General features: G+C 25.1%; 1 protein-coding gene across 2 annotated transcripts in view; it reads right to left on the reverse strand.

The window, feature by feature from the left end:
- LOC122508493 (unconventional myosin-XVIIIa) overlaps positions 1 to 14,293 on the reverse strand; it is a 252,631-nt gene that overhangs the window by 173,123 nt on the left and 65,215 nt on the right. The window contains exon 1 of one of the 2 annotated variants that reach the window (XM_043621892.1): positions 12,280 to 13,673. The exons of the other annotated variant lie outside the window; for it this stretch is intronic. Within the exon in view, the coding sequence (XP_043477827.1) occupies positions 12,280 to 13,104 (825 nt within the window). The 5' untranslated portion in view covers positions 13,105 to 13,673. Of the gene's footprint in view, positions 1 to 12,279; positions 13,674 to 14,293 lie in introns of those variants that run through there. 2 annotated transcript variants of the gene reach the window in all.

Genomic DNA, 14,293 nt, shown 5'->3' on the forward strand with positions numbered 1-14,293 from the left:
TCTAAAAATAACAGAATTTTCCAATTAAAAGTTTTGAATAAAAATTTTTGGTAAAACTAAATTTCTTTTTGATATTTCATAAATTTTAGTATGTCTAAAGAAAATTGCAGTAATAATTAGTAAAATTTACTTTGGACTAGATAAACCTTACTCTAAAAATATTAAAATTCACTATTAAACATTGTTGTTTTGAAAATAACTTACAATTTCCGAAAAAATTTTTTTTTATAAAAATTAGAAAAATTTACTTCAGAAGTATAGTAAATTTTACTCTGAAAATAAAAATTAATAGTTAATTGCACTACGTTCAAAAAAATATTTCAGAATTTTTATATTGAAAAATTAACAAGTCCGAAGTAAATTTTAATAAAAATTAACAAAATATACTTTCGATTTAGTAAAATTTATTCTGAAATAAGTAAATTTGACAGAAATTTCAAAACAGTTTGTGTTTTACTTTTGTAAATAGTAAAACTAACTTTATGTAATTGTTACTCTGTACAAAAAAATTTCTAAGTTCAAAAACTCTGAAAAAATAATATAAAAAAATTTTTAATTTACAGAAAATTAAGTTTTTCAAAGTTTGACGAAATTAAAAATTTTTTTTCTTCAACGTAACTGAAAATATGTCTAATTTACAAAAAAATGACAATTTTCATAATTTTTTCTTTAAAGAAAGAGGAAAAGGGGAAAATATGTAAGAATTAATTTCTTTAAAATTTAATAAATTCTATTTAAATTATTTAAGGGGAGAAAAAAGGGAAAAAATTCAAGAGAATTGGAAAATTGTTAAAATAAAAAAATCCTTGTTTTAAAAAAAAATCTAAAATCATTTCTTGAAATCTTTAAAGCGTAAATCATTTTTTTTTTGGTAAGATTTTTGAATTTAATGAGATTTTTGAACGATTTTAAAGCAACGCACAATGATACTTAAATCAAACATATATAAAAATTTTCTTTATCGGTAAACCACAATTACGTTTGTGGTAAACCAATCAGCTGTCGAGTCCGTAACAGATAATAAAAAGGACGATAAATATTGTTGAAATATAATTTATAGAATATGTATATGTATATATGTATTTAAATTATAATTTACGAACCTATCTTTCGCAAAGGGAGAAAAAGAGAGAGAAAGAGAGGGGGAGAGAGGCAAAAAAAGAGAAACGAAGTTATCGCGCACATGCGACAGAATTTTTTTTCGCCTCTTTTTTTTTGTACTGAATCCTTATAAGGCCAATTAATGGTTGACACATTTCACTTGTGATTTAATTGCCAAGTGGTACGGCGATTCATCAACGTAACTGTCTAGGATTAAAATTCTTCAAACTCCACTGAATTTCAAAATTTAATTATAATCAGATCGTTAATTTTGTATCACCAATAAAAACTCAATTCCTGCAAATATTAAAATGTTAAAATAAAGAATATTGAATTAAATTATCAAAAAAGTAAATTAAAAATTTTAATAATTAAAAAATAAATTATTTCACTGCAAACTCAAACATGAAAGAACATTAAAAATTAAATTGCAAATTCAAACATTAAAAAACAAAAAATTAAATAGAAAATTTAATTACATATTTAAATATTAACATTTAATTCTATTAATTACTATTACTAAAATAATATTTATTTTTTGGATTAAAATTCAATTTTTAAATTTAATTTCATTAATTTTTTTATCTAAAAACTTTGAAATATTCACAATAAGAAAAAACGCAAATTTTTAAATATTATTTCAATAAAAATACAATTAATAACAAAAATTTTTTTTTTCCAAAACAGTAAAACAGTTCTCCTTTATTCTCAAATTTAAAATAACTACTCAATTTAAAAATAAGAATTGCCTGAAAAAAATAGAAAATACAATTAATAACAAAAATTTTTTTTTTCCAAAACAGTAAAACAGTTCTCCTTTATTCTCAAATTTAAAATAATTACTCAATTTAAAAATAAGAATTGCCTGAAAAAAATAGAAATTTCCCAAAAAAGTTGAATCGTACGAAATAAAAACACGACAATTCCTTCTTTATTTCCAAAGTCAAATTAAATTGCTCAATTTAAAATCGTCCACAAATGGAAAAAGTTAATTTAAGAAGTATAAATTTTTTTCCGTCTCCCCCCTTTTTTTTTTTTTTTTTTGTAAATCAATTATCGCGGCAATTGAAAGTGAAATGCAAAAAACTAAAATAATTGAACACTCGCGAGACAAAAATGGAATTGAGAGAGAATGAAGATATATTCGAATATAATCACACGCATACTCCTCTCTCATTGATATTTCGTGTAAATTTTTTTTTATTTCTTGCATTTGCTATAATTATACGCACCATATAATCGAAAAGAGCGAGTTTTTTTCCTTCTTATTTTGAAAATTACGACTGCAAAAAAGAAAAAGACAAAAAAAAGATTTCAAAAAGAAAGAAAAAAAATGTAGGACATGTCGGAAGAATAAATAATTACGTGACGACACGTCAATCATTATTCAATGAATCAGAAATCTTAGAAAATGAATCAACCAGATCGCAATTTTTCCCTCGAGCTATTTATTATAATTCGAATCCTATAAAATATAGGTTATTATTTAGAATTAAATACCTCGTATAAGCTGTTCAAGCTCACATGTGTCGCGGAAAATATTATATTCGAAGTCATATAACTATCAATCATTAAGTCGTTATTTCAGAGATTAAAATATCTGTATCTTAATATTTATTAAAAACAAAAATTTATTTTTCGAAAAAAAATTAGGATTTTCAAAAATTTTAAATTCAAACCTTTTTGCAATTTAAAAATTTTATGAGAAATTTATTGTAAAATATCTCCGAGTGATAAAATTATTATTTTTATATTAAAAGAATATTGTTACCGTAACTTCTTCAAAATTATTTTCATAATTTTAATTTTTATTATTTTTCGGAATTTTCAACTAAAATTCTTCATTAAATTATTTATTTTTTATAATTTTGGAAAAAATTATTTGAGAATTTTTAAATTCATTTGTTTGCAATTCAATCTTACAAAATTTTGATTATTCTGGAATTTTTCAATTAAATATAATATTAGAAAATAAAAACTTCAAAATAATTTCAAAAAAAAATTAATTTAAACTTAAAAAAAAAATTGATTCTACACAATTATTAGTTAAAAGTATGAAAAATTCAAATGTTTAAAGATTTAAATTAGAAATCTTTTCAAAATTCAATTATTATTTATAAAAAATCACTTTGTAATGCTTTTAATATTCAATTATTATTATCTAAAATTTTAACTTAAATTAATTTTTAAATCAATTTTTATGAAAAAATTCTACGAGAATTCCATTCGCGTAAAGAATTTTATTAACAAATTTTTAAATAATTGAATTCCTTCGAAAAATTGTTTTATTTTTGAAAATAATTGAATATTTGTAAAGATTTTATCAATAAATTTGAAAATAATTGAATTTCAAAAAAGAATTTCATTTTTTAATGAAAATAATTGAATCCCTGTAAGATTTTTTGTTATTTATGAAAATAATTTGTAAATAATTGAATTCCTGTGAAATATTTATTATTTCTGAAAATAATTAAATGTTTGTGTCGAATTTTATCAACATTTTTTTTAAATAATAGAAAGAATAATTGCATTTTTCGAGGAATTCAATTAAAATTGTATTAAAAATAATTGAAATTCTACGATGTATTTTATTCTTTTTATGAAAATAATTGAATTTCAAAAAAAAAATTTATTTTTTAATAAAAATAATTGAATCCCTATAAATTTTCTTATTATTTATGCAAAAATAATTGAATTATTGCGAAGAAATTTATTATAAAAATATAGAAAAATAAAATTTTCAAATGATTGAATTCCTGTGAATTTTTTATTTATTGTTTATGGAAATAATTAAATGTTCGTGTAGAATTTTATAAAAAATTTTTTTTAAATAATTGAAATCTTTTGGAAAATTTTTAAGAATAATTGCATTTTTCGAGGAATTTAATTAAAATTGTATTAAAAATAATTGAAATTCTACGATGTATTTTATTCTTTTTATGAAAATATTTGAATTCCAAAAAAAAATTTTGTTTTTAATGAAAATAATTGAATTCCGGTAAACATTTTTAATATTTATGCAAAATAATTGAATTATTGCGAAGAAATTTATAAAAAAATATAAAAAAATAAAATTTTTAAATAATTAAAATCTTTTGAAAAATTTTTATTATTTATGAAAATAATTAAATATTTGTGTAGTATTTTATCAAAATTTTTTTTTAAATTTAAATAATTTAAATGTTTTGGAAAATTTTTAAGAATAATTGCATTTTTCGAGGGATTCAATTAAAATTGTATTAAAAATAATTGAAATTCTGCGATGTATTTTATTCTTTATGAAAATAATTGAATTTCAAAAACGAATTTTAATTTTTAATGAAAATAAATGGAATCCCTGTAAATTTTTTTATTATTTGTGAAAATAATTGAATTATTGCTAAGAAATTTATAAAAAAATTTGTAGACAAATAATTGAATTTCTGTGAATTTTTTATTATTTCTGAAAATAATTAAACGTTTGTGTAGAATTTTATTAAATTTTTTTTTACATAATAGAAATCTTTTGAAATTTTTTTAAGAATAATTGCATTTTCCGAGGAATTCAATTAAAATTGTATTAAAAATAATTGAAATTCTACGATCTATTTTAATTCTTTTTATGAAAATAATTGAATTCCAAAAAAGAAATTTGTTTTTAATGAAAATAATTGAATGCCTGTAAAATTTTTTATTATTTATGCAAAAATAATTGAATTATCGCGAAGAAATTTATAAATAAAATTTTTAAATAATTGAATTCCTGTGAATTTTTTATTATTTATGAAAATAATTAAATGTTTGTGTAGAATTATATCAAAATTTTTTTTATATAATTCAATTCTTTTGAAAAATTTTTTAGAATAATTGAAATTTTGACAAGAATTTTATTCAAATTTTTGAAAATAATTAAATTTCGTAGAAGAATTTTATTATTTATAAAGATATAATTGAATTTCGGAGAATAATTTTATTATTTATAAAGATAATTGAATTTCTAATTAACGAAATTAATTAGTGGCTTTTTAAACGAAATAAGTAATTTATTTATAAAAAAAAGTAGTTAAATAGTTGTATAAGGTGAAAAAAATGACAAAAAGTATCAATAGTCCCGCGAGTCCAAGGCGTGTAAAATAAATAACAAATCAAATATAATAAATACAAAATAAATAAAAATTACTTTTTACTCTGTAAAATAAATTTACAGAAATATAATAATATTTTCTTAAATTTATTTTCAAAAATTGTAATTATCAATAAATATTGTACCTTTAATCAAATATTAATTAAAAACAAGCAGGATTAATAATATATTGTCAGTATAGAGCAAGTGCCAAATAATAATCTACTTAAAATTCTTTTCAAACAAGATTTTTATCGATTTTGTATACACTTTCATTTTGGAGACGAAACTCGAGCAATAACTTTTTCTCGCAGGTACCAAATTGAAGGTGGAATATTGCATAAGAGCGACACAATATTCGCCAGGCGTTTTGGCATCCTTGATTTTGCCATATTAAGCAGTATTGGCTCATCGCAAATTTTACTTCACCTGACACACGTATTTTTTTTTTTATTTTTTCTTTTCTTTTTTTTCTGTCCCAAAAATTACTTCTAGGATACTTTTGTATTCCAAGAAAGCAGACGAAATAAGAACTTTCACAAGAGAGGTGCGATCGAGAAAAAGAAATTTCAACCAAGCTGCGATTGAATTTTAAATATCGAACAATTAAACATTTTGTTTAAATTTATTATTCCAAAAAAAATATTTTATTTTCTAAAAGTATTTTATTATTTAAAAATATTTTATTTTCTAAAAATATAATTTTTGACAAAAATTTCTTTTTCTTTCTTCTTAATCGCAAGAACAAAAAACTCAACAAGATAACGAGATGTTTGCAAATGATTTGCATAAATTTAATCTAAAATTCTACTCCCATGGAGAAAATTAAAAAAAAAGATAGAAAAATTTTGTCATTATAAAACATCAATCAATTTGATCCACACTAATGCTGTGTGACAAAAATTCTTTTTTACAAAGTGACCACACACTGTGGGCGTGAAATTTGGCATGGAGACAAAATTTCCAGATAAAGAGAGAGAGAGAGAAAGAGAAAAAAAAGTTAATTTATTTTACTTTTCAAAAGTCTAAACTGACAATATATTAATTTGCAAATTTTATGAGAGTTTTTTTTTCCCTGCTTTTTTTCTATACTCCTCAGCTCATAAAAGAAGTTCAAGTTCAATTATTCTTAATAATAATAATTGAGCAAAAAGGCCTAATCTTTATATAAGAGGGTATTAAATCTGAATATACAGCTTCCTACGTTTATAAGCATATTCATAGATATAGGAAAAAAAACAGCGTAGGCTGACTTGCCCTAATTAATTACAAGCAGTCACGAGGAGATGTAAGTGATTCGGAAACATCAGAAAAAGATTCTTTCATTTCGTAAATTATTATATTAATTAATAATTTAGCACGACACGTGTTGTCTCAATTCTAGTTCATAACAGAGACGAATCATAAAATAAGTGGGAATTTTAATTATTAGATAAAATTCTTGAATAAATAATTAATTTTTTAAATTCTTTTCCATCGCGTTTGTTTTTTCTTTCATAAAAACTACCAGAAATTACTGCTATTAATAATTATTTTTCTAATTTATTAATTTTTAATTTTACTAATAAGAAAAAAAGGTTTTTTTTAATTTAAATAAATCAGTTTCTTAGACTCAATTTGTTTAATTAAAAATAAATTTTTCTTTTAAACAAAAAGTCGATTTTCGATTCAAACAAGATTTCTTTGATTTAAACAAACTTTTTTCAAATCCAAAAAATTATTAAAGAAAAAAAAATTAATTAAAGAAATTTACGGCAAAAGAAATAATTGCATAATTTGAAGAAGAGAAAATTTCTTTGTGACAAATGAATTGTTTTTGAATCAAATAAATTTTTTTTGAATCAAAGAAAAATTAATTTTCAATCGAAGAAACAAATTAATTTCTTTAAATAAAAAAAACCTCCGAATCTTTAGTCATATTTTTTCTTTACTGGCTACTAAACATTATTTGTTTGCCAAATAATTTTTGAGTGTTTGTTTTTTTGGGGGAAACAATGATTTATTTGGCGAAAAAAAAATTAGTCAGTGAAGAGAAAATACGGCAAAAAATTCTATTCTTTAATTTTATTTTCCATTCATTTGATTCTTAATGGCCAATGATAAAAATAGTTCCATCGCGTGAAGGATTGATATGTAAATACAAAAGTTAAAAGTAAATTTGACTTTCATGCAAAACGAATCTTGATGTTCCGGGTCTAAGTTTATACCGAAATCCCAAGGGTCATTGAACTGCGAATTATATTTACGAACCCATCGGCCAATTAGAATACCGCATTCGATAAACATTTTCAAATAAACAAATCACTCGTAACCAATTTTTTTGCGGAGTAGTAAAAAGATTTTTAAATCAATTTTAATTATTTTTAAATGGGAGGGAAAAAAAGAAAGAACAAAAAAGAAAGATAAGAAAAAAAGAAAAGAAAAAAAGCAAAGAAGAAAGAAAAGGAATAGAAAAAAACGAAAAGAAAAAAAGAAAAGAAGAAAGAAAAGGAAAAAAAAGAAAAAACGAAATGAAAAATACTAATAAAAGAGAAATTCAAATTGAATTTGGAATTGAAATTGGTCACAATTTCTTATCGCAAAGAAAGTCGATTTATATTAGCATATAAATTTATACAGAGGTCGCTTTAAAATAAAATCTAGTTCCACTGGCCCAGATATTTTCTTATCAGTCGAATGGTATCGAACACACAATAATCCTTTGCCAACGCGACAGTGTGTGTAGAAAATTGTATAAATACTGAATTATCCGCATTTGGTAATTCATGTTTATTAAAATTATTATCATAGAAGAAATTGTCGAATAAGAAAAAAAAACGGTGTATATATATATATATATATATATATATCGAAAATAAATTGAATCAGATCGAAATGAAAATATACAAATAGATCAAATCAAAATGAATAAGAGAACACGAAAAAAATACAGATCGAATCAAAGCAAATAAATACGAGAACACAGGAAAAATAAAATAAATCAACTAATCCTACTTTCATATAAAGAAACAGTAAAATCTTAACTTTCTTGAAAATTCGCTCATTCCAATGGCAATTTTTACTGTTTACGGAATAAATTTTTACCTTTTTCTAAAAAGCAAAATTTTGTAATAACAATAAAAATACTAGTAATAAAAATAGTAATAAATAGTAATAAATAATCAAAAGACACGAACTTACATAATAAAGAAATAACAAACAATCAGAAACGAGCTAAATTAAAAAAAAGAAATAAAATCCAATTTTTTTTTTGGCAAAATTCAAAACCATTGAAAACTAAAAATCATCATATTTGGCGAGGCACTAAAGAAATTATTGTGATTGAAATACTGTAAAGTGAACAAAAATTAAACAAAAGAAAATCCTTTTCAAAGACAAGTTCACAGTCATCGCGCGTTTCACGAAAGTTAAAACCCTTTCAACATAACAACAGAATAGAATCAGATAAATCACTCAAGGAATTTTCATTTTGCAATCATTTTGATTAAACAGCATTCTCGCTACAACGAAACAGAAGAAAAAAAATCATCGATGAATGCGACATTATGGCGTCAACGAGCAATAAATATTACAAACAGCACCATCATATGGATACAAAAGCACTTTAAGTCAATATTTTATTATCGTTTCATTCCATCTGTGACTTTTATTCATCCGTACGTATGTATTTTTCAATCATACATCAATCTCTTTCTGCCTCTCTCCCTCTTTTTGTTACAATAGGTGAGAAAATTAATTTGTTGTATATAAACACCAAAAATTACAATTGTTGATTGTAATAAAAATAAAAATTTTAATTTCATATTCAGAAACTTTATATATAACTAACTTTTTTGAAAGAAAAAGAAAATTTTAATTTTGAAGAAAAAAATTTAATTTTTTTTACTGTAAGAAAAATTTAATTTTAAAGAAAGAGGAAATAAATAAATAACGTTCATTTGAAAGTTCAATTCTTTAGTATCATCCTAAATGCTCAATAAGCTGATCATAAACTTTGTAAAATAATAAAATTCACCAAAATCAAAATTACAACCTCATTACATAACTTTTCTACCAAGAAACAAAAATGAAATATAACCTTGCCATTTGGGAAAATGTTACATTGTCTTTTTTCATCAATTTTTTTCTCATTGAGAAAATGCAGTTATATCTTTTATTATACATGTCTGGAAACTTGATATTTTTGTCGCATTAATAAATTAGCGGTACTTTCTCCGGCGTGCAAAAGATATTAAATAATGGTTGGTAAGGGCATTGTTTCGGAATATGGCGATAAATCTTTTGAAATGAGGCTTATCCGGAGACAGGTCGACTTTTCTTGTCAGATAATGTTTCTATTGAAACGTATCGAAGTCACTCATGACCTCTCTCACTCATTTATGCATAAATATTGTGTGTATATATATATATACACATATATATGTGTGACTATATAGAAAGAAAACAAAGAGCTACCAGGTGTGTCTTTAATCGCAAACCAAATCCCATACATGGATTGTTTTCAAAGTCGTTTTTCGAGTGAGAAGAGACCATTCGCATAAAACTATTTTATTGTCCTTTTTAGGAATAAAAAACAGAAGACACGAATTTCCTGATAAATAAATTAACATAAATCAAAAACCATTAAGGACAAATAGTAGCACGTGCAGAATATTGTGATTCGCCAAATGGGAATTATTGTTTTTCTATTGCTTTCTATTATATTATTTTTCACCGACTTTTATCTTGTCATTCAAAGGCAAGTTCACACTTTCTCAAGGGGGAAAATTCATTTTTCCTTTAACAGATTCCTTTCCTCTTTTCCATTTAATTTTCTTCTTTCTATTTTAGTTTCCCTTTTTAAGATCCTAAAGTTCTGAACGTTCAAATGAACGAAATTTATTTATTTCTTCTACAAATTAAATTTTTATTGCAATTATTTTGCGTCACTATCCAAAAAATTAATAACTGAGTTTTTAACCGTAAATATTTCAGCTTTTAAATTTTTTGTGATTAGTAATTTATAAAAATATCTTCAATAAAAAATATTTCGTTCATTTGAACGTTCCAAACTTGGGGATCATCCCTTTTTTTATTAACTTTGGTTTTAAATTAAAAAAAGAATTCGATTTCAAAAAAATGGACAAAATTCAAGTACAATGTTTGAGTAAAATTTTTACCGAATTTTTGGAGAAAAATTCCTCCTTGGAAAATATAAATCAAAGCGCGTGTCACGCTGATTGATTGATAGATTTCTTTATTAAGACATACGTAAAGTTTATTGAATTTCTTATCACGTACGTTTTCTAACAGAAACTTGTTGTACTCACGTCTACATTTATCAAGGCCTCGAACCTAATCATATCAACTGACCAAACTAAAATCTTAAAGCAAATAAATTCAGATATCGCCAGCACCTTGTTTAATTTATTGCTCACCTACTTTTTGTCCCAAAAAACACAAATTAAATTTTTTTGCCATCTACTACATCAAAGAAATTTCAATATTTCCTAAAAAAAAACTAATTGTGATCTTAATTGTATCTTAATTAGGATTCATAAAAAAACATTTTCTATTAAAATTAATATTATTCTTCCAGGAAGTAACATTTTTTCCAGGAAATTATTATTAAGTATTATTCTAATCTCAAAAAAAAAACCACTATCATAACAATAGTAAATGGCAAAATAATCTGCGCTCCTCGTGCAAATATAATTAAATTCAATACCCTTGACTAGGCAATTAATGCATAAAGCTAAAAATAATAACAATACCACTATTCTATAGGCAAGCTGTAATGAAAATATTTCAAGAGGCAAAATTATGATTGTTTCAGAATATAAAAATGAATCGTGACATAAGAAAAATTATTGTTTAAAAAATATCTCCACTGATATATCTTTTAATGTTCCATGGAAAATCAACGCAAATGCAAAACAACTTTCTTGCAAACATTTTCTCATTATATATCTGCACAAGAAATAACTCTTTTATGATTCATTCCATATATAATGAAGTTATTTTCTACATATTAAGAATATGTCATTTCAAGATGGGAGAGAATAAAAAAAATTTGAAAAGCATTGACGTCTTTGATTCTTAAATTACAATGAAAAAAAAATCGAAACTTTCGTATTGTACTGGCATTATTCTTCATTTCATTACTGTTTCTATTCTTATACTATTATTACTATTATTGTTACTATTACTTCTATTATTACTATTATTACTATTATTTTTACTCTTTTTCCTCCCATTGTTACTATTGTTACTGTTGATTAACATTAACAGCTAAAAGAATTAAAATTTATTTCTTGGTGAAACGAATTTTTACTTTTCTAACAATTTGTATTTGCTATGAACACTTCGAATTAGTTACGTTATCAGTAAATTTGTTCCGAACAGAAACAACTTTAAATTAAATTTCTTAGTTTCGTTTTCAAAACCAATAAATAATTTTTATATTCCGAATATTTTTGAACCAGAAACAAAGAAAGCAGTAGTGCTACTTTAAACGAGCTAATAGATCTAAACTTATATTTAATTAATCCTAAATTCAGCAGCTATTAAAAGTGCAAAAATCAGAAGCTTTCTCAAAAATAAACAAAGTTCAAGTTGTAAAATTATGTGCTAAACAATATACAACACAAAAATTGTCAAAAATAAGGTGTTACTCATTTTTAAAAAAATGTTGTGTACATAGGAGGTTAAACGAATTAGGCAAACGATGTTCGTTTGACTAATTCGTTTAACCTCATATACAGATTCATATTTCAAGTATTGTCATTTTCCCCCACATTTTGCCAACAATTTTTTCTCCATATAAAAAAATTTAAAAATTAAAATTCTATTTCTACAGTAGAAATAAAATTATTTAATCAAAGATATTGTCCGGATACGAAGGTAGTCATTGTGGAGAGAACGAATATTATAGGAGGGCCTACATCGTGTTCGCCAACGCTCTTCCAGTGCTAAGCAAATCTTAAGCAAACGTCTAATTTTCATACCGAGAGAGTGACACACCCAATAATAATAATCGCGCTCACACACATCTCTTTTAACACAATTTACAACAATAATAATCTCAGCATCCATACCTGAACATTTAGCGGCGCCTTATTCTCCAGTAGCACTTCAAGATTCTTCAAAAATTCCCCACGTTGTCCATTTTTATTTCTATTACCAAATTTTCTAGCCAATGCCATTTCGACAATTTCATCCCATTCGATAACATCATAAAGTGGTCTTCTCCTCGTTGGACTGCTTCTAGTTCGCTTTAAAATTTTACCCCCTTGAATTTTCTTTGGCAATGAATTTCTTCTTGTCACTTTAGGATAATGACCATTTTCTCTCTGATTATCACCAACATCAGCAGCGGTTATTCTCTCCCATTTTCTCTCCTTTGGATTACGAATAATATTACTATCATCCCAACCATCTTCCATTTTTTTAATTCTATCATCATTATATCCATTGCCACTTCTCAATGAATCCTTCCAATTATTTTTTGGAAAACGACAACAGCCGGGTGATGAACGAAAACTTTTGTTTAATCTCAATGATGATCTTGTATCTGATTTTGCACAATCAATATCGTCAAGTACACGATCGATTTTATTTATCATTCGACTTGTACGATCGTGATGAGAATCTGAATTCACACCTGGTTCAGAGGAATTTAAACTATCACTGTCACTGTATTCCCATGAGCTTGTACTGTTTCTACTTAATTTTCTCGTTTTACCAACAGTAACAGTGTCGTTACTATTTCTCCTATCGGAATTGATCTTTCCATTCGGCACTGATTTCTGATCTTTTAATTTTATTTGCTTTTGATTTTGCTTCGCGATACCACTGGCATGATGATTTCCCGTGCAGGCACGATGAAGATGAATGAAAGAACCTTTACTGTTGGCTGGCATCTTCTTCGTTTTGCGTTCCACAAAAATTATCCTCGCTAATCAAAACATTCCATAGGAGTTCCAATGTTGTTTCTTTAACTTTGTAATTTTCCGCCTCGATATGTTAATGAAGAGAGGGACACCGAATAAAGAAACTCTAATCAATCCGCATTCTTTTTTGCACATAAAGTGTTATATATGCGAAATTAATTCTGTAAGTCTATCGTTAAATTTTGTTTATGAAATTCTAAAGTTTCGTTTGGCACTCTTGCTGGTGAGTCGCGACAAATGAGAGGTAAGGATCACAACACACGAACAGCACTAAAGAGCTCTGGGAGAGTAGTGGGGAATTTTTGTATTTTTATTTCCTAAGAAAAAGATGATGATGAGGTATTCTTTGAAGAAGAGGGATGTTTGTCGTTGACTGATGAGGAGCATGAGAAAAAAAAGTCACGTCCGAAAACTCGACACAGTCGAGCACATTTTGCATGACTTCCCGCGAACTGTCACACGAGGAAAAGACAATACAAGAACCGTCAAGGAGGAGAAAAGAGAGGAGGTGAAAGAAGCACGCAGATCGTTCAGCAGCCGACTGACTTGAGCAGGCAAGGCGTGTGCCCACGACGCGTGTTTCCTCCTCCTTTGCCACCAAGACTGCCTACTTGTTAAAGAAGTATACTATAAGCAATCGCCACATGATACCAACCATACAACTCTGTCTTCATTCATCTATATAATAATTAATTAATTATCCCCACGTCTCGTCTATTCGATTGCTTTTATAAACACTGCGATTTGATGTCGTTGTTGTTATTGTTGAATAAGTAGTTGTTGTTTTGATGGAAAAGTTTATGATAGCAGCGATAATAACTGCTGATATTACTGGTAGTAAAAGAAGTTTTTTACTGATGCTACAACTAGTACTAATACTACTAGTACTGCTGTTATTGATAGTAAAAAAATTATTTGTTAACTACTGCTGCTATACTGCTACTAATGCTAATTTTATAGTTTAAGAAGTAGATGTGTTCTACAACAACAATTACTACTACTACTGCTGTGAATAGTACTAAAAAAGTAGTTATTTACACTACTGTAAAAATTAGATCTAAAGTGAAGATTAGACCAAAGAAACACGACCCAAATTAAAGATTACCCCAAACAAAAATTCGTGCCAGGAGAAAAATTGCGTCAAATAAAAATGGGACAA

The sequence above is a fragment of the Leptopilina heterotoma genome, unplaced genomic scaffold, assembly GCF_015476425.1.
Source record: "Leptopilina heterotoma isolate Lh14 unplaced genomic scaffold, ASM1547642v1 Lhet_54, whole genome shotgun sequence".
Lineage (NCBI taxonomy): Eukaryota > Metazoa > Arthropoda > Insecta > Hymenoptera > Figitidae > Leptopilina > Leptopilina heterotoma.